The following is a 26,278-nucleotide window of genomic DNA, read 5'->3' as shown; positions in this document are numbered from 1 at the left end:
TCCTATTGTAAAGAGAGTGTTTGATTGCAGGAATCTTTCTGCTGATGGCTGCCCAATTCAAGGGGGTGTGAAAACCTCACTTTGTAAACTCTGGTTGGCAGAGTAATTGAGGGAGTTTTCTTTGAGTGTGTCTTATACACTTTGTTTCCACCCCAGATGGTTCATTTCTTTCAGAGAAGGTAAATAGTATTTTACTTTTCTAATAATGTCTTTAAATAAGCATTTGGTCTAGGTTGCATAGGGTTTTCTTGTAGCTGTGAGTGGGAAAATAATTGATATGTGTGAACCCAAGACAAGACCTGTGCTGCAGTGCACTTGGCTGTCTCTGCAGCAGAGGAATATTCTGGAAGAGGGAATTACATTGTTTATAATGCCCAACACTTTTTAATCCGTGTAAGTGAATAAATTGTGCCTGTTTCAGCTCTCTGTTATGGTGTCTAATTGTCCTGCATTTTTTTTCCTATCTATATGAAGTTAGTCACAATTAGAGGAGTATTTAGGGTATTTGTCATCTGTAATCAATAGTTGGAGTGTATTTTATGTTTGTATTTATGTCGTACCTGGTACTGTTAGTCACAGCCTTGTATTGTGCTGTGTTCCACACAAACTCAGAGTATGAAAAGCATCCCAAATCCAATTAACTTTGAGTTCTAGCAGAGTCTGGGTCATTTAGGGATCATGCCAAATGAAAGCCGTGCAAACCCCAGTATTGCTCAGCACGATGGGCAGTGATCCCACCTGCAGCCTCGGACCTTCCTGCTGGTGAGCCCTGCGAGCAAAGGGCAGACACGGGGGCAGCCCGAGAGAATGCAGGAAATACTCTGGAAATGTGCAGGGGATCGTTGGAGTCTGAGGGAAAGCAAATCCTTTGGTATAATGAGGTAATAAGCTGGAATCAGGCAGCAATGCCCTGGAAAGGGAGGTTAAGCAGCTCATGTTTGATGCGATAGAGAAGGATGCGAAGAGACAGGAAGAGATAATGCCTGAGAAACATGGGGGTGAAATGATAGTCTCTCAATCCCAGAGGAAAGGATGTGCTATAATTGAGAAACGAGATGGCTGGAGAATGGGTAAAGATTGCAGATATTGGAATGGTTAGAAAGAGACCAGTTTTCAGAAAAGAAAAAAAAAAGGTAGAAATTAAAAAAAAATTTTAGGGTAGGACATAGATTTGAGGTTCAGGAAGGAAGTCAAATGCTGAGGTGAGAGAAAGCTTAATATCCTAGTTTATAAAAGGTACAAAACAATAAAGTGCAATAGCTGCAGAGATATGATGCACATTGTATGCATTTTAATGAAACATGTTTTATCTTAGTTTTTCTTTGAAAACAAGTTTGAATTTTTGATTAGCAATGGAAAAATGTTTAAAGGTCTATTAATTAGTACTGATAAAATAATTTTGTTCTGAAGAGTCAAATAAGGGTTTCCTCATCCCCCTATGATCTACTTTTATTTAGACCCTAATAGTGTAGATACTCATCTACATATTCAATTTCACCAATATTTGTTCATTTTATGAGCAAAGATCTCACAGGATCAGTCAAACTCATTAATGTGCTTGACAATAAGTGTTGCATACCAGGAAATTTCCAGAGCAGATTTTTTCTTTGAGAGGGAGTATTTGTACACTCACACTACCTGTAGCTTGTATTTGCTGCACTGCATTATTTAAATCAGCACCAATTGCTGATGTTTTGTTATTTCTTTAATTATTTAATGGGTCTCATTTCAGGCTTATGAGCCTTGACTGCTGTGAATTGTGATTTAGGAGAACAAGGATAAGAACAAGTATTTATGGTTGTGAAAATTTTGCTTTTAAAGGATTTATAATTAATCTATTTAATTAAATATTTTATCCTAATAACTGTGGGGTTTATTATCTGGGAAATTTGCTAAACAGTAGATGATGACATTTGAGATCTGAAGTATGATCAAGATGTTACATATTTGTTTGGAGGAGGGAAGGGAAAGGTTGAACTTGTCTTAAAAGGTTCTTCAGCATGTTGATGGCAAAAACCAGACTGGATTATCTGGATGGGTCTCATGTCTGAGAAGATGGCATGTTTCAAAGAGGAAAAATTAATTTCTTGAAAATAAATAGTAACTTATCAGGAAAATCCAAATGCTTGGGATTTTTCTACATCATAAGTAATGTGAGGGGAATGTAGACATTCTCTGAAACTTCAGTAGAAATGTCGGCACAGGAGCCAAGCTGAGCAGTTCTGTGGAGTGTCCTGACCACCTGATACTCAAATATTTACTCCTGTAGCAAGAGGTGTGGTGGTCTGATTAAGTCTTTAGACTGAGACTGGGGAGACAAGGGCTGTGGGTTATTTGTTTTGCTTTATCTGGATTGCTTTTTTGTTTTGCAAGAGATGTGAGGCCTTTTGTGTTATTTCTGCTGAAGTTTTGCGTTCACTTAACCGGGATCTTTTAACCTATCTCCCCAAGTCTGAGGCCCTGCTACTACTAATATTTCTCTCTAATAACAAGAGCAACTTCTTTCTAAAATGGCGTTTTTGCACTTGAGTGCTGGTGCTGTGCAGTGAAATTATTGTGTTTCCAGGATCAGTGTTGTGGTTCCTCCTGGGCCAGCCCAGCACTGGGGGATCAGTGTCATTCCCTGAGGTTCGGCTTTATGTTCTGCATTCCTGAGAGGGAAATTGTGAGGAAGGAGTAGTTAGTTGTGCTCAACAAGAAGTTTTTTCCAGAACATCCCATTAGTGAATTGGAGTTTTGTAAAGCCAGGGATTGGTTCTGCATGTTAAAACCATAACAGGGGCAAACAAGCCCGCTGTGAGTCTGACCATGCTCGCTGTTCTTTGTCCTTGTATGTCTCAGTGCCCAGTGACTTCCAACTGTTTGGGTTCTGGGGGCTTGTCATTTAGTTTCACTGAAAGTTCCATAGCTGAACTGAAGTAATTTATTTAGAGGTTTAAAATAAAGTCTTGAAGATGAGTTGCCAGTGGTATTTATGCTTAGTGATTCTTAGATAAAATGTTTTTCTGTGTTCTCTCTGGTTTATATTTCAAGGCTGTAATTGTGGGCTGGGTAATGAATACATTTTGACATCATTTGTAGAAAATGCCTTGCAGTTCTTGAGGAGATATGTAATCATCTGAAGGTGATAGTACTGAATGGCCAGGATTCCTGCTGCTTTCAGTTATGAGGTACAATGGAATGTCAGTGCTTCAAACACAGGTTTCAACCTTGAGTGTCAGTTCTGAAATGAGGGAGAGCTGTTGTTTCATCTTCACACAGATCTTAGGAGGGAGTGCTGCTGTTGGTTTGTGTGTCCTGCTTGCTGGGAGAGTGGGAATAGGGAATTTCAAAGACCTTACATGTACATGTTTCTTATGATACAAGATAGACTGTTTGTAGTACTTTGTACTTAGCACTTCAGACTTTTATCATGTTTTTATCATGCAGGCATAGTAAGTCTGTAAGTCAAACCTGAAACTTGCGGCTTTCCTGGCTGTTTTTCTTCATTATGTCATTGGAAAAGAGGTTTGATTTTTTTGCTGACTTGTGTTGGTTTGTGGGAGAAGGCTCCTGCCCCCATATCCCAAGTTAATCTGACAGTTGTTTGGATGTGATACTTTTAGGATGTTACAGTTACTCTCGTAGGAAGACACAGTAACTTTTCACAATGTTGGTTCTTCCTATCCTTTCTCGATCAAGGTAAAAAAATCTTTCATGTGATGTAAAGGGGTTTTTGTTCCTTAAGGAAGGTAGTGAGTTTTAAAGTATTTCTTCAAGAACACTTTGCAAATTTTTCATTTATTTCCAGTTGATTTTATTTATCTCAGAGTAGCACAATATGCAGCTTAATCTAATTGTAAGAAATATTTTTTTAAGATGTTACTGTATTTTTTAAAGAGCTGATGAGAGCACTTGAAAAATTTAAGTAAAAATTTACATATTCCTATCATAAGTAAAGGGATTTGAGGCTTTGCTCATTTTTGATCCTTTATCTTTCAATAGTCTCTGCCCTACAGCTAATCCAATAGTAAGTTGGAGGAAATGGAAATGGCACCCTGACATCTCAAGCAATTTTTTTCCCATCAGTATCTGCATGTCTTTTTCCTGAAAGCAGTTTCTTTTGACTTCATTTGCTAGAAGTTCCTAACAATTTACTTGCTCCATTTTTAGTTTGTTTAGACTATCTTCTTGTTGTATTTTTATTCATAGTCTTTTATTTCTTTGACATTACAATTCATTCAGTTGTTTCAGCAGCATTAGTTTCTGTATTCTGTGTAGTATTAAATTCTGTTTTATGAGGAAAAGAGGAGCAAAGAGCATGGCAAGTTGGCAGTGAAGGAGAAGGAGTTTCATGAAGTTACTTGTAGGGTTGTCTCCCAGGGTACAGCAGGATTTCTGATGTGTGTAGTTCCCTTCTGGGCTTTGTATCATCTGTGTTGATCATCCTTGCAATATGGTGTAAAACATCTGCAACACCTGTAGAGTGTTACCGAGGGCGTTCACGTGAGTATTTCAGGCTTTCAGAATCAGGATTTCCATGTGAACACTTTTCAGCAGCCGTCATTGCTTTAACTGTTTTGAGTGGAAACAATAGTAGGCAAGTGTGAGGTAGTGCTTAAATAATGTAGTTTATGTGTTTATCTTTGAAGAACAGTATGTGGAGACTTTTCCAACAAAGCTGTGTTTAATTGCAGCTGACACTGTTTCTCATCCAGTTACATTAATCTGGCTGGAAACTGTTCCCTGTTTCAGCTGCACGTGGTTTATTTGAATTACTTTTGGTGTGCTATTACCCTTCATTAGTATTTGAAAACCCAAGTTACATCTTGGAAAAACACCTTTATTCAGTATTTTCTCCAGGATTTTACATACCTGATTCCACCTCAGTGTTTATCTACTAGTTGTGCATTTATTAGTGTTGGGGCCCAGTTTTATTGCTATTCAATTTTCTGCTGTAGGTACTGGGAATCTACTTGTTTCCATTTGACTTCCTTACCTATTAAGTCTGTTTTATTCCCAAATAGTTGTTACTATTTTATGCATTAGAGTTGTAAAAGTTAATAGAATTCTTTCCAAGATACACAGGTATCAGAGATGTCTGTGACTGTGCAGATGTGGTGATAAATGTATTGTGTAATCTCTCGAGTTGTTTGTTGAAATGGGGAAAAGAGGGGGTGAAGATTTTAATTAAGAGTTTTAGTTTATTGTTGAGTTTGGAATCCTTGATGTGAAGTATTGCAATAATTTGAGCAACAAAGTTCAGAATCAATCAAAAGACTTCATATAGGCTTAGTTAAAAAAGGGTTATTAAGGTGTTAGTACATTGTATCTCTCAACAGGGAGAACAAAGGACACTAATGTTGGTGACAACCATTAAGATGAACGCTGAGAACTGTAACAGTTTAGAGAGCATTAAATTACATTTAAATTGCTCTCTTGTTACTGTTGATTGTGTCTATGAAGTAACTAATTGATACATTTGTTTGTGAGGTGAGCTGGTTTGTGGAATGCTGGCAATTATTTATTTTGTGCTGCTGTATATTCTTGAGAGGCATAACAATTTTTGATTAAGCTGGTTCAGGCCTGGGCTTTGTGTTTGCTTTGAAAAGAGTGAGGAACCCAACTATGACAGGTTGAAAATGTGGAGTTTTCTTTTCAGTACATGGAAGTTTGTTCTCAGCTTTTGTGCCTACAACATCTATGTTCAAACGTGCTGTAATAGGGTTGTTTTACCTTTTCAAAAACATGACTGTCGTAATGGGAGTGCATACACTTATGGTTAAGTTACATCACTCTCTTTGTTTTGTTTGTAATTTAAGGCATTTGGCAAGCAGAAGTACTTTTCTAATATGGAAGAGAAACAGTGCATATTTGTATTATTTGATTTACTAAAAAAGGCACTTTTCTACTAGAAAAAAGAAAGTTTTATAAGTAATTTTATTCTTACAGTACTGGTTATGATTCTGAAGCCTGTGGTGAAATATAGGAAGACTTTACTGTGCATTTCTTGGCTCACATCTTAAAAACTCTCAGATAAACTGATACACAGCAGAATTGTGTTACATTTTAATGTTATCTGAATCACAAAAGCTTGAAAAATTCCATTGTTTTGGAGGTGCCAGTAGTAACATCTGGTTTTAGTTTAAATTCTTTATTCAGTTATGTTACTATGAATTTTGCTTTAAAAACAATGAGTACAGTAGGTTCCATTGAAAAGAGAGGATGTTTTTTTGTGTGGGTGTTGGTTTTGTTTGGGGTTTTTTTTGCATTTGGGTGTTTGTTGGTTTGTTGTTGTTGGGGTTTTTGTGTGTATATGTTTGGGTTTTTTCTTCCAGGGTGTTATTTATATCAGAAATAATGCTCCAAAGAAGATAGAAAGGCTCTAATTTTTTGCCATGGTAATTTCCTGTTAAGTATATGGATCTGGTTTTATAATCAAGTTGGAAAAGTATTTACTGTTGCAAGATATTTTTGAAGGGAAAAAGTTATTGCTGCTGTAGTCTTTGTCTTGAACACCAAAATATTCACAGGTGATACTGAGAAGGGAAGTTGACCTTACAGTAGGAGTTTTTACAGGAAAATCTCCTAGTCTGTGGAGTTGAGAAAACCAAACAGCATTTGGCAGTTCAGTTCATGGCCTTGAGTATCTACCTGACCCCCATGATCTCTGATCCTCTGGAGTGCTGAGCAGTGTCTGCTGCCAGGGAATGGGGAGCGTGCTCAGAACAGTCAGTGGGGATTAACTCTGATAGTATTTGCAGCCTTTCCCATGCTGTAAAAGTCTAATGATTTAGTTCAGTAAGATTGAAGGGGCTGATCAAAATACCTGTGTACGGGCATCCTTAGGAGAGCAAATACTGACAAGTTACATAGTACCGTTCTGTCTTTTCAATACCGGCACCAACAAATGTAAGGGGTATGACTTTGTCTCAAATCTGTCTGATGGGAGCTGATAACACTGGGACATACCTTCTCATATCTCAGCTGTGTTCACTGGAGGCTCCTACACATCGTGGTACAGACAGTAGTTGAAACAGTTTGTCAGAGCTGTGCTAAATGAGGAGATTTTGTCTGTGTGTGCTCACAGCTAAAGGATGCATCTTACCAGAAGGGCCACTGTAGAGTATTTTAGTACAAAGTTCTTGTAGGTTTACTGGGTATTGTAATTACACCGATTGTGAGAAGTCAACTGAAAGTTAAGACCAGGATATGTTTTATTCTTGTGCTCTTAAGTTTTATCTTATGAGTTCATTGTTTGCTCCAGTTGCTGTTTAGAAATTATGCAATATATTTATTTTCGGGAACCGTTGACATGAGTTTAAGGTTCCAAACAATGTGCACCCATATTAAATAAACATGAGGAAAGTTGTAAGGGATATATCAGGGATATATCTTGCTCTCTGTGTGTTGAAATGGTGAAATTCTACAGCTTATACTCAGTGCCTGGATTTTGTATAGATATTTTATACTGTATTTGCCCTAATTGTCAGAATAATAAACAGTATGGTTCAACCTGTACAAATAGGTTCTTTTCTTTCTAATTATTCTATTGAGGCAAGGCTTAAATATGCACCTTTTAATTGTGAAACACACTAAATTCACTTGTCTGCATGGGATTTGTGCATCATACCAGTTAAACTGTTTATAGTTTTTAGGTCAGTTTAAAATGGTATCCTCAAAACAGTCTACTTATTAGCCGAGCAGATAAAGACAAGGAAGTGATATTTGGATAGGAGGGAAGTTGATACTCTCCCTTCTTTTTCACTTCCCCCAACTGGCAGAAAGTACTTCCTTGTTTTCAATTTGAATCACTTGCTGTCATGGGCACCTCGGCTTTTTAATGAGTTCAGAGTATGACTGTTGCGGTTCTGAACTCTAGTACAGTCTATATTTTAGCCTCAAAGTTGAATGCCAACTCATAGTTACATTAAATATCATATTTCAGTTTAGTGAAGCTCAGTAAATAGTGCAGGGTAAGGTGATTTCATGGTCATGTCCATTGTATTACCATGTTCATGTTGTAATACAATGTACATTTATAGGATGGAGCAATGACTGTCCTGCAAAGCAGAGGGCCCAGGCTCATTGCAACAGAATGAGCAGCAAAGCCAGTGGATCTTGTTTTCTGAATTTGTGATGTTGAGCATCTAGGTGTTCTGTAATAATATTCCATGTGCTAAACCTTTATCTTTCCCCCATTGTCTCTCTTTCTATCATCAGTACCACTCCCTTCTTGTCTGGAGGGCACTGTTCACTCTCCTAGTGTAGGGAGAGGAGAATACCAGTGCATACTCTGCCTGTGAGATGCTTGCCAGACTGGCCACAGCAGGAACTTAACCATTTGCTGAAGTACTTGGCAGTAGGAAAGATCTCCTTCCTGTTTCTACAAGTTTTTAAAGAACATCCTTCAGAATGCAGAAAGGGTTTGTCATCTGTGCAAGAACTGGACAGTGTCAGGGTTGCTTGCTGAGTCAGTGTTCTGTGGATGCATTTTTAATAATATTATGGAACTATCTGTATTATGGAACTTGAGAAGCTTTTAAAAGTTTTTCAAGTTTTCAGTAGTTTCACCGGTGGGTTATTTAGTCATGCACTAAAACACTAACCTTGTGCATTGAGTGTTGAGCCATATAATAATATTTTCTAACTGAAGAACTAAATGATTCTTTACACAATGTTTCAAAACAAGCCTTGCAGCATTGTTTCCTAAGCCAGATATTTTGTTCTTGCAGATTTTCTGCAGGTTGCTGTTGATCATGCAATAAATATGCTGGTTTTGTACAGAACTTCTGCTTCACCTGAGACCTCTCATGGCTCTTGGTCATACGGCAAATTGAGTATTTTGCTTCGTTGATAGATAGACCCACTGCTTTACACTCTGTTATTCCATTTTTGCTGTAAAGATGGGATACTCTCCAGCTATTTCTTACAATGAGCAACAGCGTCTCTAAGCGTTGTACAACATTTTTTACTGTGGTGCATCATATCATGCTTACTTCATTTAGGGTTAAACTTAGTCTTCCTGTCTCCTTTTCCAAGGGACATAACTAGAACTGAAATGCTTCAGTACTTACACTTCAGTCTGTTTATTAACAGCATTCAGCCATTCTCAGGAGACTCAGGAAGTGCCTGTTTCTGGCTTGGCTATGGTGAAAATAAGATTTTTTTTTGTCTTTAGAGGAATGGACATAATTTTGTCCTTTTTTTTTTAATACAAAGCAAGTATAATGCTGTTCTTGTCTTAAGGTTGCAACTATTTTAATCCAATAATCCTTGAAAATATATAAATATATATGATTTGTAATCTGCTATTGTCTTGGGTGGAGATCTTTGAAAATGGCCTATTGTGTCTTATAGTGAGAATTAAGCTTAAAATAGAACTAAGTATTTAAAAGAAATATCCTCCCAATTAAAAGTTTATTAAGATTAAGGAGCTGTTTGAAAGCTGAGTGAGCAGATTCTGGTCTGGTTTTCAAAGCAGGAGTTCCTGGTCCATATTTTATGTATATGTATATTCCAGTGATAATTGCTTCACATGAGCACAGGTGTGTGTTTATATTTTTCTCAGGTGGTGGTGGCAAGGAAGTCTGTTCTGTTTGCCTGGGACAGTGTCCTACCTCCTTCTAACCTCCATGTAAAGATGTAAAAGCTGACACGTACCCACAGTGAGCAAGCCTGTTCCTTGACAGGCACAATGTGGAGAGTCTGTGGTCGGTAGCAGAGAGGGAGGACACCTGTAACCATGTGCTGGGCACTGCACACTGTCAGTAGGCATTCCTGAGCAGGAGGAGACGGTGCATTTGGGAACCTGCCCTCCTGCAGCCCGTGGGCTCCACAGCAGACAGCAGGGGTGCCCTGGGAGAAAGAGAGAGCAGAGCCAGAGATGCACCTGCAAGGATTGAGGTTTTCTTCTACAGTGTGATTCGGTGAGGCAGATGCACTGTGTTTGTTCTTACGAACGTGCCCTTCTATTAACTGCGGAATTCTGGAGGTGATTCATTAGTAGGACAAGCAGGAGTTGAGGTGCTGTCTGTGGCAGTGTGTTCTTTCCTCTCTTCACTTAACGTGGGTGTTCAGTATCCCAGCCATGAATTCTTTCAATCAGTTTGCTCTGCTGGTAGAAAACTGGTGCTGTTACAACCTGATCATTAGTCCGACTGCTGCAGTCAGTGCTGTGGGTGAATGGAGTGCACAGCTGGGATCTCTAATGTCTCTCAGCTGATCTGCCAATCTCCAGAGGCAGAACTTGGTTCTGCTGCAATTCTAGCTGCTTGTTCCAAAAGCAGTCACAAATTTCTCCACTCATAGTCTGCCTGTGAGAGATTCCTGCCCTTTCCTGGAAAATGAGTGTGTTCCACACCTGTGAAGTTGATAATTGTCAGACAAGACATCCCCTTCTGCCAGACCTGACTTTCATCTAAAGTTTCCAAAGCAGTTCCTTTGCTGATGGTCTGAGAACACCTTTAAAAAGAAAAACAGACTTTGGATTTCTCTTCCTCAATTGCAGCTCTCCATTTTTAGTTTTGCTTTAGAAACCTTCATCTTACAGTATGGCTGAATCTCCAGGGGTTCAGTACTACTTTTGAGGGTTTTGCTCACTTCATCATGCAAATGTTTTTCTAATCATAGAAATTGACTTTTTAGAATCCAAGTTGTCACTGGTATTACTTTTTAAGATTATATGCAAAAGCTTAACAGGCAGATGGATTTTTCATACTGTGTTCATGCTCCAAGTTGATTAATTCTTAAAACAAAGTAGTCTTTTGTCAAGCTAAAAGTGATTTTTTAATTCCTGTTGTTTTCATTTTGCATATCAAGCCCTGTGCATTTCTAGCAGTTTCTCACTTAAATAATTTCAAGCTGTGACATAGTTTACTGTTAACACCACATCTTAATTTTTTGCAAACAAAATTGTTCTGTGTCCTGAAGGTCAACCTACAAACTGTTTTCAAAACTTCTTTTAGGATGTATTTTTCTTTTTTATGTCTCCAAAAGACTAGCAGATTTTTCTTCATAGTATCCAGTGGATTTGCTCATACAGTCTGTAGTGAACTTTTTTTAATATGAGATTAAAATTTGAAGTACTGTTTAATTTCTGTATATGGATCTGTAACAGTCTGAGGGCCTCTGCTTTATTTCCAGTGTAGATGTGGCTTTGATGTTGCTGCTCTGAAACTTCTCACTGAGTCTTTGAGTCTGTAAAATGCTTAGCCATTGTTTGCTCACAGCCACATTTTTTCCACTCTCTTGACTGTAATACCTGGATGGTTTTCAGAGAGGAATGAGGTACAATTTGCAGATTACTCTGGAAGCTGCAATCCAGAACTTGTAGAAAGCAGAAAAGCAAAGCACTTTCTTTTTTGTTCCTGATACAGAAACAGCTCTTTGTTAGTTTTTAGTCATAAAACTAACAGGGTGTTTTGAAAAAAATAAACTACTGTTTAGCTGGAAGCAGCTTTTGTCAGCCTGTTAGGAAGAAGCATATTGCAGTTGCAAGGAAAAAGAAAGACCAGAAGACCAAATTGATAATTATAAAAACAAGCAGGCAGGAATACAGGGAACTGATAATCAGTTCAGACAGGAAAATAGAAGAGCTTTTGTTCTAGGTTAGAAAAGGACCCAGGAATGCATGGAGACAAAAGTACAAACCAAAAACAGACAGTGAAGAGGTATCCATGATCAGAAAAAACTGAAATGTATTGCCAGAAGTAGATTAGTGCAAAATGCTCTAATTAAAATACAGTCTTATAATTAACTTGTACTGAAGACAAACAGGGAAGGATACACTACAGTGTACTGTTAATGTCTCATTAATATATTTATGTCTCATTATGGTTCCCTCATCAGGAAGTTCTTTGTAGGACACTGCAAGTGTGGTGGTTGTTTTTTGGTTGGTTGGTTTGTGTCTTTATTTTTATTACTTTTGCTTGTTGGTTTGTTTGTTGTTTTAAATAAATGAATTTACCTGGAGGTGCCTCATTCATGTAAAATGTTGGATCAGTTGAAATTAATTCAAGGCCTTGATCTTCATTTTAAAAAATTAAAATCAAAGTCAAGCTGCATAATGTTTCACAGAAACAATTCAGATATTTCATGAGTTTTATAAAATCTTAGGATGTGAAGTAATCACTTTATAATGTTTTGTAACTTAAAATATTTAACTTCTTGAATAGAGTTGGGTCTCTCTTCTGCAGTACTGCTCATGCAGGAGAGAAGGACATTGTGCAGATTTAACCTGTCGTTTAAATGTATCTGTAATTCAGGTTCATTTGATAAACCCTCATGGGCTTTTTTTGAGTAAACAAGAACTGCTGTGATCAGGGTTAAGTTACATAATCAGCCACACTTTCTCACTTGGATTACTGTGGGCTTGCAGTTGTGTGCTTAAGTAATTCATTGCTTTTCATAAAGTGATAATAAAGTGCACATTTCTATCCATAAATGGACAGGGGCTTTTTTTGATGCCAAGTATTTTGAGGGTTTTGTCCCTGAACAAGTCCTAATTCCTGCTATTCCATGCTCTGGACACTGGCATAGTATTTATTTTCTTATATCAGACTGCATAAGTGTTAAGAATTCAGAGACCAAAACAGGGGATGGAGTTTTTAATCTCCCACACACTAACTTGGAAATTTAGACTGGCTGGGCAACCTGAGAATGAGGAATAGGGAAAAGAACTTACCTTGAGCCAGTGCTTCAAAACTGCAAATAAGTTCCCTTGAGTAACTGCTGATTAAACTTGGTCAGATAAAAGTATGGAAATCGTGATGTACAGTTGAGTCAAAAGACAAGAAAATTATTGTAGAATAATTAATGCAAAGTATCATGATTTCAAATAAAACACTTTATTAAGTACATTTTAAAGATATTGCAGATGTAATTAATTGGGGTAGGTTTCTTAAACTTGTAAGTCTATGTACGTCTGTGTAATGTGACTCAAAGCTTCAGCTGCGTTGTTTGGGGGTCAGTGAAATGAGAGACTGATCAGCAGCTTGATGTTGATGCAGAAAACTGTTTACTTAACGTAAAGGAATAAGATGGTAAAACAGAAGCATTTTTTAATAGAATGTGATACCACAATCTTAGCTTCAAATGCAAGTAAAATTGCTTTCCAAAGTTATGAAAATTGGGAACGTTAACCCTTTAAAACTCTCAGCCAGGTTTAATGCCTGTTATCTGAACCTCCTACACTAGCCCAGAGTCTGCGGTAGGTACTGGGAGCTTTAGGAGGACTGAGGGTTTGGTTTTTATGCTGTAGCATTCCTTTCATGCTTATTCTTTTGAAGAGATCTCCATGTTTTCTTTTTATTGGTTCTTGAGGCTTGTTTGGGGAAAATAACATGTGTCTGTAAGAGTGGGGAGAGTTTAACTGGGGAGAGTCTGTTTTGTCTGCGTTGCAGATTTGTTTCAACTCAGCTCCCTCTTTGGTGCTTCAGCCGCTGTTATTGTAAAGCCTCCTGCTATCTGCAAGTACAGGACAGCTTTAGAACTGCAGACCTGGAGTGTTTATAACACTGATCTGTGGCTCTGGTCAATAATCTGGAACTAAAATTTAGGGAGGTGACATTAGTTTTGGAATAGTCTGTATTGACCTACCACAAACTCCTTGTCAAGTGTCAGGTTTGTTTGTTTGTTTTGCAGAGTTTGGGCTACAGGGCAGCTTTTGAGTGGGTAGTTTCTCCTTAGGGCCACCGTTCATTAGCTGACCTTAATCAGTTTAATGATAGTCAGCTGCAGTTTTAATAAACTCTTTTACAAAAATTGTCTGCTCAGCTGCTAAGAGGTGTGGGGAGGTACCAGACAAACAGCAAAATGTATTTGCCTGGAAACATTGTTGAGAACACACTTAATTATTGAGGTGTAGATCGCAAGATGTTGTAGGATGTGCACTTTTTTTTTAATTGCTTTTTGCTGATCTCTAGTTAATGCAGTTTTCAGATTTCTTATAAAGGAGCTAGCCAAATTAATACACTGATATATTTATTTTGCAATTATAGGCCTAAATTTTACTGCAAGTATTCGGTCCATTTTTTCATCTGTACGATATTGCCTGATACAAGTCATTTATCATTGCTCATTTTTTTCCCCATTGAAGACATCACTTGTCCTGTATCTCAGTGCATTAATTTGATTTCCTTTGCAGTAGTCTGGCAGATTTGTGCTTGTGTTCCTGTGTGAAAAGACAACTTTTTGCTTAATTGAGGCCCAGAGCTCAAACGTTTATGCTTCTGTAGAGAAGTTGGAAGGACTGTGAGTAAATTTGTAACTCACCTCCAGAAGCCTTTAGAGAAGGCCATTCCTTTCTGCCTATTTGTTGCCTTTATCTTCTGCTCATTTATCTCGGTGGACTTTCATCCTCTGGTTTATTGTTTATAGAGAATTGGAAAAATTGTGCAGCTGTGGGATAATTCTACAAAGCTGTCTTTGCACAGGGCATGCTGTTTCTAGAATCAGATGAATAACTGAGGGGAAAAAGAAGAGTTTTTTCACTTGGTCAGTGATGAAATGCTTCTGGTAAAGAGTGACAGCATGTTAAATGTTACTTTTTCTATTCCAGTTTTGTATTAGTTGCAGATAATGAAGTTTGACCAGTAGAGTCCTTTTTTGTTTGAAAAAAACCTTTGGAAAGCCACCCTGTCTTGGTTGCATGTTTGGAAACACAAGTACTGTGGAGGTCAGTAGTGCCAATGAAACCTTAGCAGCAAATGAGAGCCTTGTGCCCTGCAGAGCCTAATTAGGTCAGCCCAGGCTTTGTCCTGCTGTGTGCTGAGGGAGGGCAGTGCTGAATGGGGTTAGATACTGACTCCATGCCAGAGGCACCTTTTAGAAACTTCATTTGGATGCTAGGTTACTTTTGTAGGAGTCCTTACAAAAATGAGTGGAATATAATAAAGAAATGCTTCTTGAGATTGAGGATGTATTTTTTGCATATTTTCAACTGTGTTTTGACAATGTATGGCAGCTCTCTCCCTCTGCACACACCCAAACAATGCATGTACAGGTTTTCCAAAAACAATGCCAGGAGTGTCACTTTATTTGACAAAACATTAGAGTGGAAATGTCCAGTTGGTGTGAAGTGGACACATAAGAATAATATGAGATACAGGCCATGTTTTCCCAAAACCATTAAAATCTCATCTTCAGTCCCTCTCCTGTCTCTGGGCTGTTTATGTGGTTCTCTGGTGAAACAGATCCGGGAAAGTGGGTATGGTTTTGGTGGCGAGAGGGATGCAGAGGCTGTGATGGGACAGGGTGGATTCTTTTGGTTGGCAGCACGTGCAAGCCACAGGACTGGAGTGTTCAGGGCACTGATGGCTGTGGTTGGTACTCTGGTGTAGGAACTAAGACCTGCAAGGTGGAATTTGAGAGCAACTTTAATCCCGTTACGTTCTTTTTATTTTTATTCTTGTTGGTTGTATAGAGGTGTGTTGATGTGGTGTCTCTTTAGGTGACATGTTTTCCTTAAGTCTTAAGCCCTGCAGCGTTTTGTGTCACTTTTTGATTTAACTTGAGATCATCCTAGTGTGTGTTGAGAAACTGAACTTTAGTTGCTAATGCCAAAGGTTTGACATTATTCATTAGGGTCAGGCAAGTTCCTGAATCTGCAACCCTCTTGATAAACACCCCTCACAGTTTTTTGTGTAAGTTAAATAAACTTTGAGCCTTATTGCTTTCTTAGCTCCTTTTTCTGCTTTTTATTTTTTAAATTAACTGTGAAGTGTATTTGGATTCAGCATCTATAAGACACAAAATTTGTTACTAAGTAACTGTTAAAAATTTACTTAAATGTTGCTGCAAGCTGAAAATCCTTGATTATTCCACTGTGGTAGATATTTTAGTGTAAAATACGAATATGTGTTAGACAATGTTTGCTGGGCTGTATTTTGTACCTTTATTCAGTCCTGCCTGCTTTGTAATCCCCATATTTCCACTTGTTTTTTGAATTTTCAACTTGTCCCAAGAGGTGTATCCTCCACCTGTTGATCAGTACAGAATACAGTGCAAGATTGGTCTTGAGGATGTTTAATATATCAAAAATTCTCCTACTTTTTTTGAAGTGTGGCTTATTTTTGGCTGTTTCTCCTCTTTGTTTTGTGCCCTTGCTTTGCTCTAACTCTCTTAATGGCTAAGGACAGGTTTGCTTTCTTTGGAATCTCCTTCTAGAGCTGATATGAATTGGGTATGTAGTTTTGATTTAATAAATGTCTTTGATATGTGGACTACACCCAATTTAATCATGCAGCCATAATTTATAATATTTTTTTCAGTGGGTAATCGTGAAAGTAGTTTTTTGTAATTATAATTTCTTATGTTTTAAAACTGCCTATTTACTGAATACTGATCTTTGGGTGTGTGTGCTGTCTTTTGAAATAAAGGATTTTCAGAGGGAAAAAGGAGACACATTTGCATTGTGAAAGTGATCAAGGGCTGCTTACAACTTAAAATGCAAGCATTTAGAGCTGTTTTTACAAAAAGAGGTAGCTCTGTGCCTCACACACAGCCTGGTGTGTGGTGGGTAAATGTTTATAGACACGTGACTGGTTTATAACTGAAATAACCTCTACTCAAGTAACAAGCATTCCCTCACAGCACAACTCATAAAGAAACCATGTGTCATTGTGATTCTTAACTAATTCTGGGGATTTTTGTTTCCTTTTGTTTTTACAGGATCAGTTTGATAACTTGGATAAGCATACACAGTGGGGCATAGACTTCTTGGAGAAATACGCAAAATTTGTAAAAGAAAGGATAGAAATTGAGCAAAACTATGCAAAACAACTGAGGTAAGGTTTTTTCTTGTCAAAAGGATCTTAACAATTACTTAAAATCACTGTATCAGATGATGAGCAAATATGTAATGTGATTAATGACTGGTTTTCATTTACCCAGTGAATTAGATCAGTAGTTGTTTTCATGACAGACCAGTCCAAAAAAGAAAATTATCTTTGGGTGTGCACTTGCTTGCTTGTTTTTGCTTTCTCTCCTACTATTTCCTCCCACCCTTCAGATCTTTGAACAAAAAAGGTTTAAGACTTAAAATTAAAGGAAAATTAAAGATAAAGGAAAACCATAGTAATTTTTTTTCACTGACTCTCAGCATGTTTATTGTAAAGTGCATTATCCTTATCTACAGTTGTGTGTGTGTGTGTGTGTGTGATCACTCCACAAGCCTGTGCTGCTAATTAATTTCTCATGGTGAATTGGCAAGAGGTGCACTGTGTTGTGTTAAGAAATCTCATTTAAATGATTGAGTAGAACTTGAGAAAGCCACAGGTCTTCCTGTCCTTACTGTGTGCCCTTTCCATAGCCGATCTGTTCCCTTGGGTGAGACTGTAACCCAGCCAGCCCTTCAGACCTTTGCACTTTACTTGGTGTTGCTGCCAAGTGAGGCATCTTTTAGGTCCAGTAGGAATTTCCCTTCAGGATCATGCAAGGTAAGCAGCAGCAATGAAATGACAGAGAAGCACTTTCTTCAGAATAGAGTAGGATTGATTTTTACCACAAGGTAACTCAGTGCTTGAAGAACAAAATTTAAGGTAAGACAGTCCTGTGAACTTGGCCTTCACCATATTCTTTGCTGTCTTGAATTCCTTTGGGGATTCAGCTGAAGCTGCTGCCCAGCCCTGGTCAGGCTGAAGCTGATAGCAGCTCCTCTCCTGTGTTTTCTTCCATCGTCTCTTCATTGGCAAACTAGATTGTCACCAGATAGAGAGTTCAGAAATCCTTCCTCATAAATACAGTAATGACGTTCACAGCTGAGCTATGGGTGTTCTCTGCCTTGGCTGCTCATTTTCTTTTTGATTTTCTTATCAGTTTCTTTTGATCTGGTTGAGTATATTCACCTAACATAATAACATGTTACTTTACTGAAGGATTTTTTTTCTTAAAAGGGGGGAAATACATACAACTTTTCCTAAATTGGTGTAGAAGAACTTGAGAAGGTAAAGGAAGTTTGGAAGCGTGCACAACACAGCTCATGGCCCAGTTCTGATTTGTTTTCAGTTGTTTGTTTAAAAATAGAAACATGTTTTATTTGCACAGATCTATTGAGATATTTTCATTAAATAGTATGAACAAATGCCATTTTGCTTAATTGTATTTAAAGGTTCATTCTACAGCTAGCAAGATGAGACATCACAACATTACTTCACATTTTTGACTAAAAATGGGAAGTTTTCTCTGTTCAGCGTTTTACTCGGGGTAAAACTATTGATTTTTCTTGAAGTGTCTTTCAAAAATGAAAGAGTTTTGTCGAGTGCCCCTTCTGTCAGATGGCTGGACTGACTGACTGTGTGCAGTAAGTATGACAGCTTTGGGAAGCACAGGTCTTGCACGTTGTACAGTGCATGCATGCACCTCTGCCTGATGCCAGCCAGGGTCTGGGCAGCACTCACGTCAGAGGGTGACTGATTTTCTGCCAGTAGACCTGTTCACAAAGCTACTCTTTGAGACTCTTGCCCTGTGTATTCTTTAGGGGAGACTCAATTGCTTAGTAGTGAACTGTCTTATGATAACAAGTTGTTTTCAGCCATCATTGCTCTTGAGGACACTCACCATTTTTTACCATGCAAAACAGTCAAGAGACCCAGAGTAGGTTGAGATCAAGCAAAATTTTTACCTTCAGAGGAGTTTACCATCCTGCAGCTTGCAGTTCTGAGACAGAAGGTCCTGTGGGATGGACTGTTGTTCTGTGAGCTTTGGTGCTGGTGGCATATAGCCTGTGACATAGATATTAATGTCTCTGATGGAAATTTCTAGTATATCAATCACTGTTTTTTCCTTTTGTAATGAAATACAATCTGAAATACAATGTGTTGTGACTCTCTTAATAATGAACTTTATAACTGAATTTAATTACGCAGTTTTTAGTAGATGTATAAACACTACAGTGAGTGGTCACCTCTTGGTAGTTCTGTGGCTCTCAGTACTTGAGTGGTAGACCAAGAAGAAACCAGTTTAATCAGGGAGATAGTGGTAGTGATGTGTGGTGGCATTTTTTCTGTCTCAGTTTCAGTGTGGCCATGACCATTCTGTTGAGGTCATTGATGGATCTTATTCTGACAGACCTAAACCCAGCAATGAAAACTCGAGTGGATTTTTCAGAACAGTTTTCAGTCTATGTCCTGGCAGAAATTCACATTCACTTTGCATATATCCTTGCATTTTGATAACTCTTTTTTTCTTTATACTGTCACAACTTAGTGATGAGGCTTTCCCAGGTGTAGCAGCTGTTCCAAGTCTTCTATGAGATGACAAGTGATGCATGTACAGCATACAAAGAACTGCTTGAGTGAATTCACTGTATTCTTACTGTATGCAGTTATTGCAGTTTATGATTGCTGAGTAATTCCAGGAATGATAGTTTGTGAGAATCGTGTCCAAATGCTGTTTTTAGGCTGCAAGTAATTCCTTGCTATTTTTTGATACTGAGATAAAGTATAAGAAGAACTGAAATCTGTCTTAGAGAGCTTGTCTTGTCTTTGCAATGTAACTTGTTCTGCGAAAAGGCAAGTATAATTTCATTTTCTTTGAGCTTATTTAAAGGAAAATGGAAAGTTTTACATAGCAGAGGTCTCCAGTAATGTCCTGTGTCACCCTAAGGATTGCAAAGTTTACTCTGTGCTGTTACTGAGTTACAGAGATGTGAATCAGGACAAACATATTGCAGTGTACACTGTAGATGAACATGTTCCATTTTAATGGTAAGATTGCTTATTTTGTTTATATTTTATAATTGGAAAAAATAAATTTAGTATGGGCTAAATTACTGGTCTCTTGGCTGAATTTTTAAATTGAATTCTCAGGTGCTGTTTTTGGTCAGCATTGTTTGTTCAAAGGGGCGAGGTGGAAGTTCTGCCTTTTTTGCTTCTGCATCACACAAAACAGTTGTGCGGGTTCACTCCCTTTTTGTCCTGTCTGAAACATTATGACGCTCAAGCAGACAGAGCAGTTCTTGCTGTGATGTTGGGCAGTCAGACAAGTTATACCTGCAGTTGTAGATGAAACTACCACGCGGAATAAAATTTCTGAACATTGTCAGCTTCTCTCTTGTCAGTTTAACGCAGATAGTGATGATTGTTCTTGAGCTGTTTGTTGCCCATTCAAATTGTACATTGTGGTCTCTGGAGACATTTTGAGAAAATTGTTTTTCATGTTTCTTCTGCATGCTGTTGTGTACAAGTGGTGTTTTCCAAAATACAGCATCAATATATGCATATGCCTACTCAAACTGAGACCTAGTCTCCACAGTTTTATATGCAGAATCTTGGAAACATTATTGAGAATGGGTGTAAGCTCAAATGTAAAGCTGGGGACACAGCTTATCACCACATATGATAATTCTCAAATTTCCCTTCCTTTGATTGGAGCTGAGAATTTACTCTGTTGCTTATTATCCAAATATGGTAGTGGCAGGTTTTTTTACAGTGATGTTTCTGCAAGCCTACACGTAGGAGTTCTTAATGGTTTCAAGGATATCCTGCTTTGTAAACTCAACTTCCAGGTTACAATTTTTTAATATTCATTGCTTTGGTTAAAACTTTTTCTGATGTTACTAAATACAGTTAATTGTCATTATTTTCACTCAATCCAAAACGCTGATAATCAAACACCAAAGCCATCAAAGCTGTATTGAAACTGTTACTTTACATATGAACGTGAAATGCCTTTAAATACTTAGTGCAGTTCTAGTAACTTATGAAGGCAAAAAAAGGTTTGTTCCCAGGCTCATTTGTAGTATGATGTTGAGGCTGTAGAGGTTTAGCGTAAGCAGATACCACAGTACCTGAGCTGCTTCCTTAATAGAAATCACACCATACTGATGCTCCTGTTCTTTATGTTCTGTATTAATTGATGGAAAAATGTAGTTTTGAAGTTTTGAGTTGATAAACACAATTTTTGTACATGCCTGTAAAATTTTGTGTGGATGTTTTATGTACCTGACTATAAGTAATTCTAATTTATTAACTGGAGTGCTTCTTGAAACCTCTGCCTATGTGACTGCAGTGCTACTTCTCTTAGAAATCAGGTTCCTGTCTCACTGGTGCTGACCTGAGAGCAAGAAGAGAGGTTGATAAAATTACAGGGGGAGCACAACTGGGTCCTGCAGGAGATCTGCTCCCAGATGGGTGTAAGACAGAGTGTGGTGGGAGTCGTCTAAATTGGGCTTCCGAAGAGGATTAAAGTGTCAGCAATTACACTTTCTAAGGAAGCATAAAGCAATTTATCTTGTAGGTTTGGCTCAGTTCTAATGGTCTGCAATTACTTGTGCAATTTTCTTACAAACTAGTCCACATCCGTATTTGGAATCTGAGGTTTAGGCATGGATTTAGATAAAAAATGTTAGAGAATGTTATGTCCCCTTAAAAGTGTCAACTGGCTCCTCTTTGAAACAATGCCTCACTCTCCAGACCCACAGTCACACCAGCTGTGTGCCAGCCTGAGCTCTTTCAAAGATTTAAATTTAATTTCCCTGATTTTTGGGGTGTTGGTATTCACTTCTTGGAAAAGCCATTTATCCTTAACTGTTCACATGAGCACTGGCTTTTTCTTTGATCTTTAACGTCTGCATTTGCTTGTTGTTTGTATTTATTTCCTTTGATTTTTTTTTTACCTCATGCTGTTATTGAACTTTAAATCCTCGTCACACAGTGTCTTAAAACCGTGTGTTCCTTTGATCCTAAGGTAGACAGGACTGACTAATAAAACTGATTTTTAGTAGGAGGAAGGATTATATAGTACTCTTCTTTCTAGAAGTAGTAAACAATTGCATTAAAGAATGAAACCAGAACAGAAATCAACATAATAATCTATATTATGATCAGTAAATAATCTGTATTTGTGACCCTTCTCTTCTGTCTCTTTAAACTGTATGGCTTTTGGTAAGTCATTTCTTTTCTCATTTTTAACAACTCTGAAAATCTGTCCGTGAAAAGGATCATGTGTGGTTGCTCAGCTACAGCATTGCATGTGTGTTATGCATTTCACTTTGTCAGTAATAATAAGGTGAATTGTAGGAGTTTCCTATTCATTAATAAGCACAGAGGAGCAGCAAAGCACTAATGTAAAGGAAAACGAAACACGGGAAAGTTACTTAGTAATATTAATGGGTTTTATCCTGTTATTCAGGTTTATGCATTTTTCTATGAAAATACCTGCCTTCAATCCCTACCAAGCAGAATGTTACAGCAGGCAGTGGATTCTGGTGGTAGTGAGAAGAGATTCTTGCTTGAGCATCGCTAGGAAAAGGACTTGTCTTCTCATAGCTGTGTTTTTGGTTTGTAGTCTGAGGGTGTGGAATCAGAGAGAAGGTCTAAGCTTGGCATTTCCACACCAACTCCCTGCTCGTGTTCTGGTATACATGGCTGGGCATCCTCTAGAGTGCCTTTGCACTCTAGAGGTGACTTCCACAGAAATGGATTTGAGAAACTGCACCAGGTTATTTTAGATGAAAGCAGAATTACCTCTTCTTTTAATGGTAAGGCAGTTCATCGTTTGTAACAACTGAAGTTACAGAGACAGTGGGATGAGGAATGCAACATTGTATGCAAGATTTTTTCTTCTAGAATATTTTTTCCTCCTTCTTTCCTCTTTTTCTGCACTCTGTGATGAGCAGTTTATTTCATATCAATTTCCTCAGAAATTGGTTTGTGATACTGTGTTAAGTGCTGGTCCTATGGGATTGTCTTTTAATGATTTGCTTGGTTTCTAAGAATCTGGTATTTGCAGTGCTGCTGGTAAAGCAAATTGTAAAATCTCTTTTCTGAAAAGAGGTGTCCCCTCTTCTGTTGTGGAAGTGTCCTTATTGAAGATATTAAAACTTTCAACCTGAACCTACACCCAAAGCTTAATTCAGGCATGGAGATTTGTGCTGATGGGTACACATGCAGAGTGCACTGCCTGTATGTTACACACTGATCATACATTTGCTTTGTTCTTGTCTGCAAGCTGCTTCTGCATGTGTGAAAAGGATGTTAAATGGAGAACTTGTTATTTTATGTCTAGTCACTGTGCAGTTTTAAAATACTTACGTATTGTTGTAGGTCAAAGTGACTTAAAACTTTGAAAATGCCATAAGTTTCTGCCTTGTGTTGTCTAAAGAACCCTGATAAAATGACAGAGGGAATAGATTTGTTCCTAGAAGTCATTAAAAAGAAATAATTTGTTCATGCAGTTTTCTATGTGTGTTTGTCTTCTCAAAAGGGACTCTAAAATAGCATCTTTTTTTCTTTCTTCCTTATCAGGAATCTGGTTAAGAAGTACTGTCCTAAACGTTCACCAAAAGATGAGGAGCCCAGGTAAAAATGTGCAGTTCAAGTTCTATGTGTCAAAACCAGTATATGCCGTCCTTTTGTGAGTTTTTATTTTTAACATAAAGCATTTGATTGTCTAGGACAACAGAAGAATTGTGCTTGGCTTCTTGTAGTTTTGCTGTAATTAAAACTTTTCTTTACTCCTGTTAGTATTTTAACATGGCAGGTTGTACTCGCTCCCTTCCAAGTTGATCTTTAGGTAACTGAAATTTTGAAAACTATGTACAGTGTAGTACTTTTTTTTTTAAAGAAAAGCAATTATGTAGCTGTGCATCTGTATTCTGAGCCTCAGGTGTACACACAACTGACATGTTTCAGGCAAGAAGGGCTCTTAAAATGCTGATTTGCTTTGGCTCCGGGACAAAATAAGTGAATGTCTAATGGTGGAGGAACAATTGTGCTGAGCAACTTTCTTTATCAGAGATGTGCTTGTTTTGCTGTCTATGGCCATAGCCATTTTTAAAATTTATTTAGAAAAGCACAATACTTTTTTCTTTAGTGGTAAGTCTTAGGAAATAAAAAAAGTGGGCAAGCTTCAAGTTGCAGCCAGAGCACGTGCTGTGGAGAGTGCCTGAGAATTCATGGCAGGATTTCTTCTAGTTCTTTTAACTGTGTAAAGATCCTGGACCACAGGGAATAGGCTTTCCAGTGCTAGGGTGGCATTTGAAATTCCCAAGAGCCAAGCCTATGGAGATGGCAGTATTCCACATTTAAGAGAGAAAGATGTATATTTTAATGTGGTGCCTGTTTTTTTTTCCCTTCCTTCCCTTCCACACACACTTTCTACCCTTTGCCCCTCCTCTTCCCCCTTTTTAGTGCCAGCCATAGTGGCACCTTACTTCCAGCCAAGAGGTGGGCAGGCAAACAGGCAGCTGTCTCCAGAGCTGGTAGCAAACTTGTTCAGTAGAACATCCATCGGGATGCATAGGAGTGGTATGATTGGCATGTTCCACCCTCAAGACCACCAAGCCCATCATCTCTGCAGCCTCCGAGCCTAGGGACGTTCGTATCGTTCCCAGGCTCAGGCCTCTCAGTGGGCAGCTTAGGAGATACCACTATACCACAGGGCTTTCCAGGTAGTATTCTTCTTCTTTCTTTTCCATCCACAAACCCCCGTATTCTTATAAAATGTGTTTGAAGAGAAACTGCAACCTATCTTACCTGCGAGGCTTAATGTTGGCTTTCCAGCCTGTATTTCTGCTGTAACTCAATTAGCATTAAGATAAGGTTTATTGTAAAGTGTGTATGTTTTGGTTTTTTTATTTAGTGAGGAATACAGACTATACTAAAAGAAATCTATCTAAAAAACCTGGTTTTTTGTGTGTGTATGTTTCTCTGTGTGTGCTTTCTGTCAGGTTTACTTCGTGTATTGCCTTTTTTAACATCCTCAATGAGTTGAATGACTATGCAGGACAACGAGAAGTAGTTGCAGAAGAAATGGGACACAGAGTGTATGGAGAATTGATGAGATATTCTCATGATCTCAAAACTGAGAGAAAAATGGTAATTTGTATGTTTCTTATTTAAAAGTAGGATATCAGAATGTATGTTTTTTAATGAAGTCATGTATTTCTTTACCCAGTTTAATGAACATGGCAGTAACTTTTGTAATACATTGTAATACATTTATAAAGCACAATTAAAGTTATTCTGTATTTTCATGTACTCATTTACTGTAGTTATAAAACATAAAATTTAATATCTTGGGAGGCAGTGCTCACTTTGCCAGTGTCATTTTCATCTGTGGTACTGTTCCATGACTAGGGATGTCTTCCAAAGAGTACCAGTAGCTTGTGGGAGGCACTGCCCATCACAGGCTGTCAGCTGGAGTGGGGAATAACTGATGGCAATAATACTAATAAGACAGGCAAGTTAAACTTATTTTTGGTGTTTTTTAGCATCTTCAGGAAGGGCGAAAGGCTCAGCAGTATCTGGACATGTGCTGGAAACAGATGGATAATGTGAGTTTGTGTTTGGGTTTTTTTTGCTGTTAAATAATGTACAATGTGCAAATAGGGCTGTTGTCAACTGCCTTGCTTAGATTTTAATGTTTACTGTAGTGAATGTCCAAGTAATTTAGTAACATCCAAAATACAGTTCAATGTATTTATAGTTTCCTGGTTAAATCTCCTGTGAACAGTTTCCATGTGTATGTTTGAGTGAAGTCTTGGCTTTCATCCAGTGTAATCAGCATAAAGGAATCTGTTTTTAACATGGGTACAGACTTTGATTGCTTCTCCTTGGGCTACTGATAATGACGATTTATATGAGGGTGAAAAGTTAATGTATTTGACTTGAGTCTGAGGGCCTGTTACATGTGGTTTATTCAAGAATACTGCTATAGGCTATTGTACTTACAGGAGTGGAATTACTTTTTAAAAGAGAAATGCAGAAAGTGAGTGTCCCTGGAACAGACTATAAGCCTCTTTTTCTTGAAAGAAATGCTTTTAAGATAAGAAAATAAAAAATTGAACCAAGTTGCATTTTGATGTTCTGCTGGGTTTGTGTCTTAAAAATTGATTATACCTTTGATCCAGATTATTGTGAAGTAATACTGGAGAGGTGAATTTCTATTTTTGTTGTTGTGGTCCCAGATGAGCCAAGTCTTGCTTTATTGTTGTCACTTTAATTCATTGTCAAAGGATCAGAATAGAGGCAGATGAGGGAGTTTTAGATGCCATCACAAAGATAATTCTCTGTCTGTTGTGTGGTGTGCACTGTATTTACTCGAGTGCAAAGTGAGTGTTTTACATGCTACAGCCCTGAGGGGACATACTGACCTCAGCTGCCTGACTTTGCCTTGAAGCAGGAGAGCAGTGCTCACACAGCCTCTGCTGCAGTTTGTCTCTAGAGAGGCCAAGTTCTTGAGCTGCGACAGGTTCTCCTATAGCAGTTGTCTTGACAACAGCTGGATATATTGAACATCAGGTACATTGAATACTGTTGCCTGTGATACCTACAGCTGCACCAGTGATCTGAATACT

The 26,278-nt window shown here is 38.1% G+C and overlaps 1 protein-coding gene across 3 annotated transcripts in view; it reads left to right on the top strand.

Annotated features, from left to right (window-relative positions):
- The window catches only part of FNBP1L (formin binding protein 1 like), a 53,283-nt gene that overhangs the window by 8,400 nt on the left and 18,605 nt on the right, over positions 1 to 26,278 (top strand). For all 3 annotated transcript variants that reach the window (XM_071564889.1, XM_071564887.1, XM_071564886.1), the window contains exons 2-5: positions 16,651 to 16,766; positions 23,226 to 23,279; positions 24,650 to 24,797; positions 25,193 to 25,255. In XM_071564889.1, the coding sequence (XP_071420990.1) occupies positions 16,651 to 16,766; positions 23,226 to 23,279; positions 24,650 to 24,797; positions 25,193 to 25,255 (381 nt within the window). The remainder of the gene's footprint in view (positions 1 to 16,650; positions 16,767 to 23,225; positions 23,280 to 24,649; positions 24,798 to 25,192; positions 25,256 to 26,278) is intronic.

This window comes from Pithys albifrons, chromosome 10 (genome assembly GCF_047495875.1).
Source record: "Pithys albifrons albifrons isolate INPA30051 chromosome 10, PitAlb_v1, whole genome shotgun sequence".
Taxonomy (NCBI): domain Eukaryota; kingdom Metazoa; phylum Chordata; class Aves; order Passeriformes; family Thamnophilidae; genus Pithys; species Pithys albifrons.
Note: the sequence above shows the minus strand (reverse complement) of the source record. Positions and strands in the feature narration are given on the sequence as shown.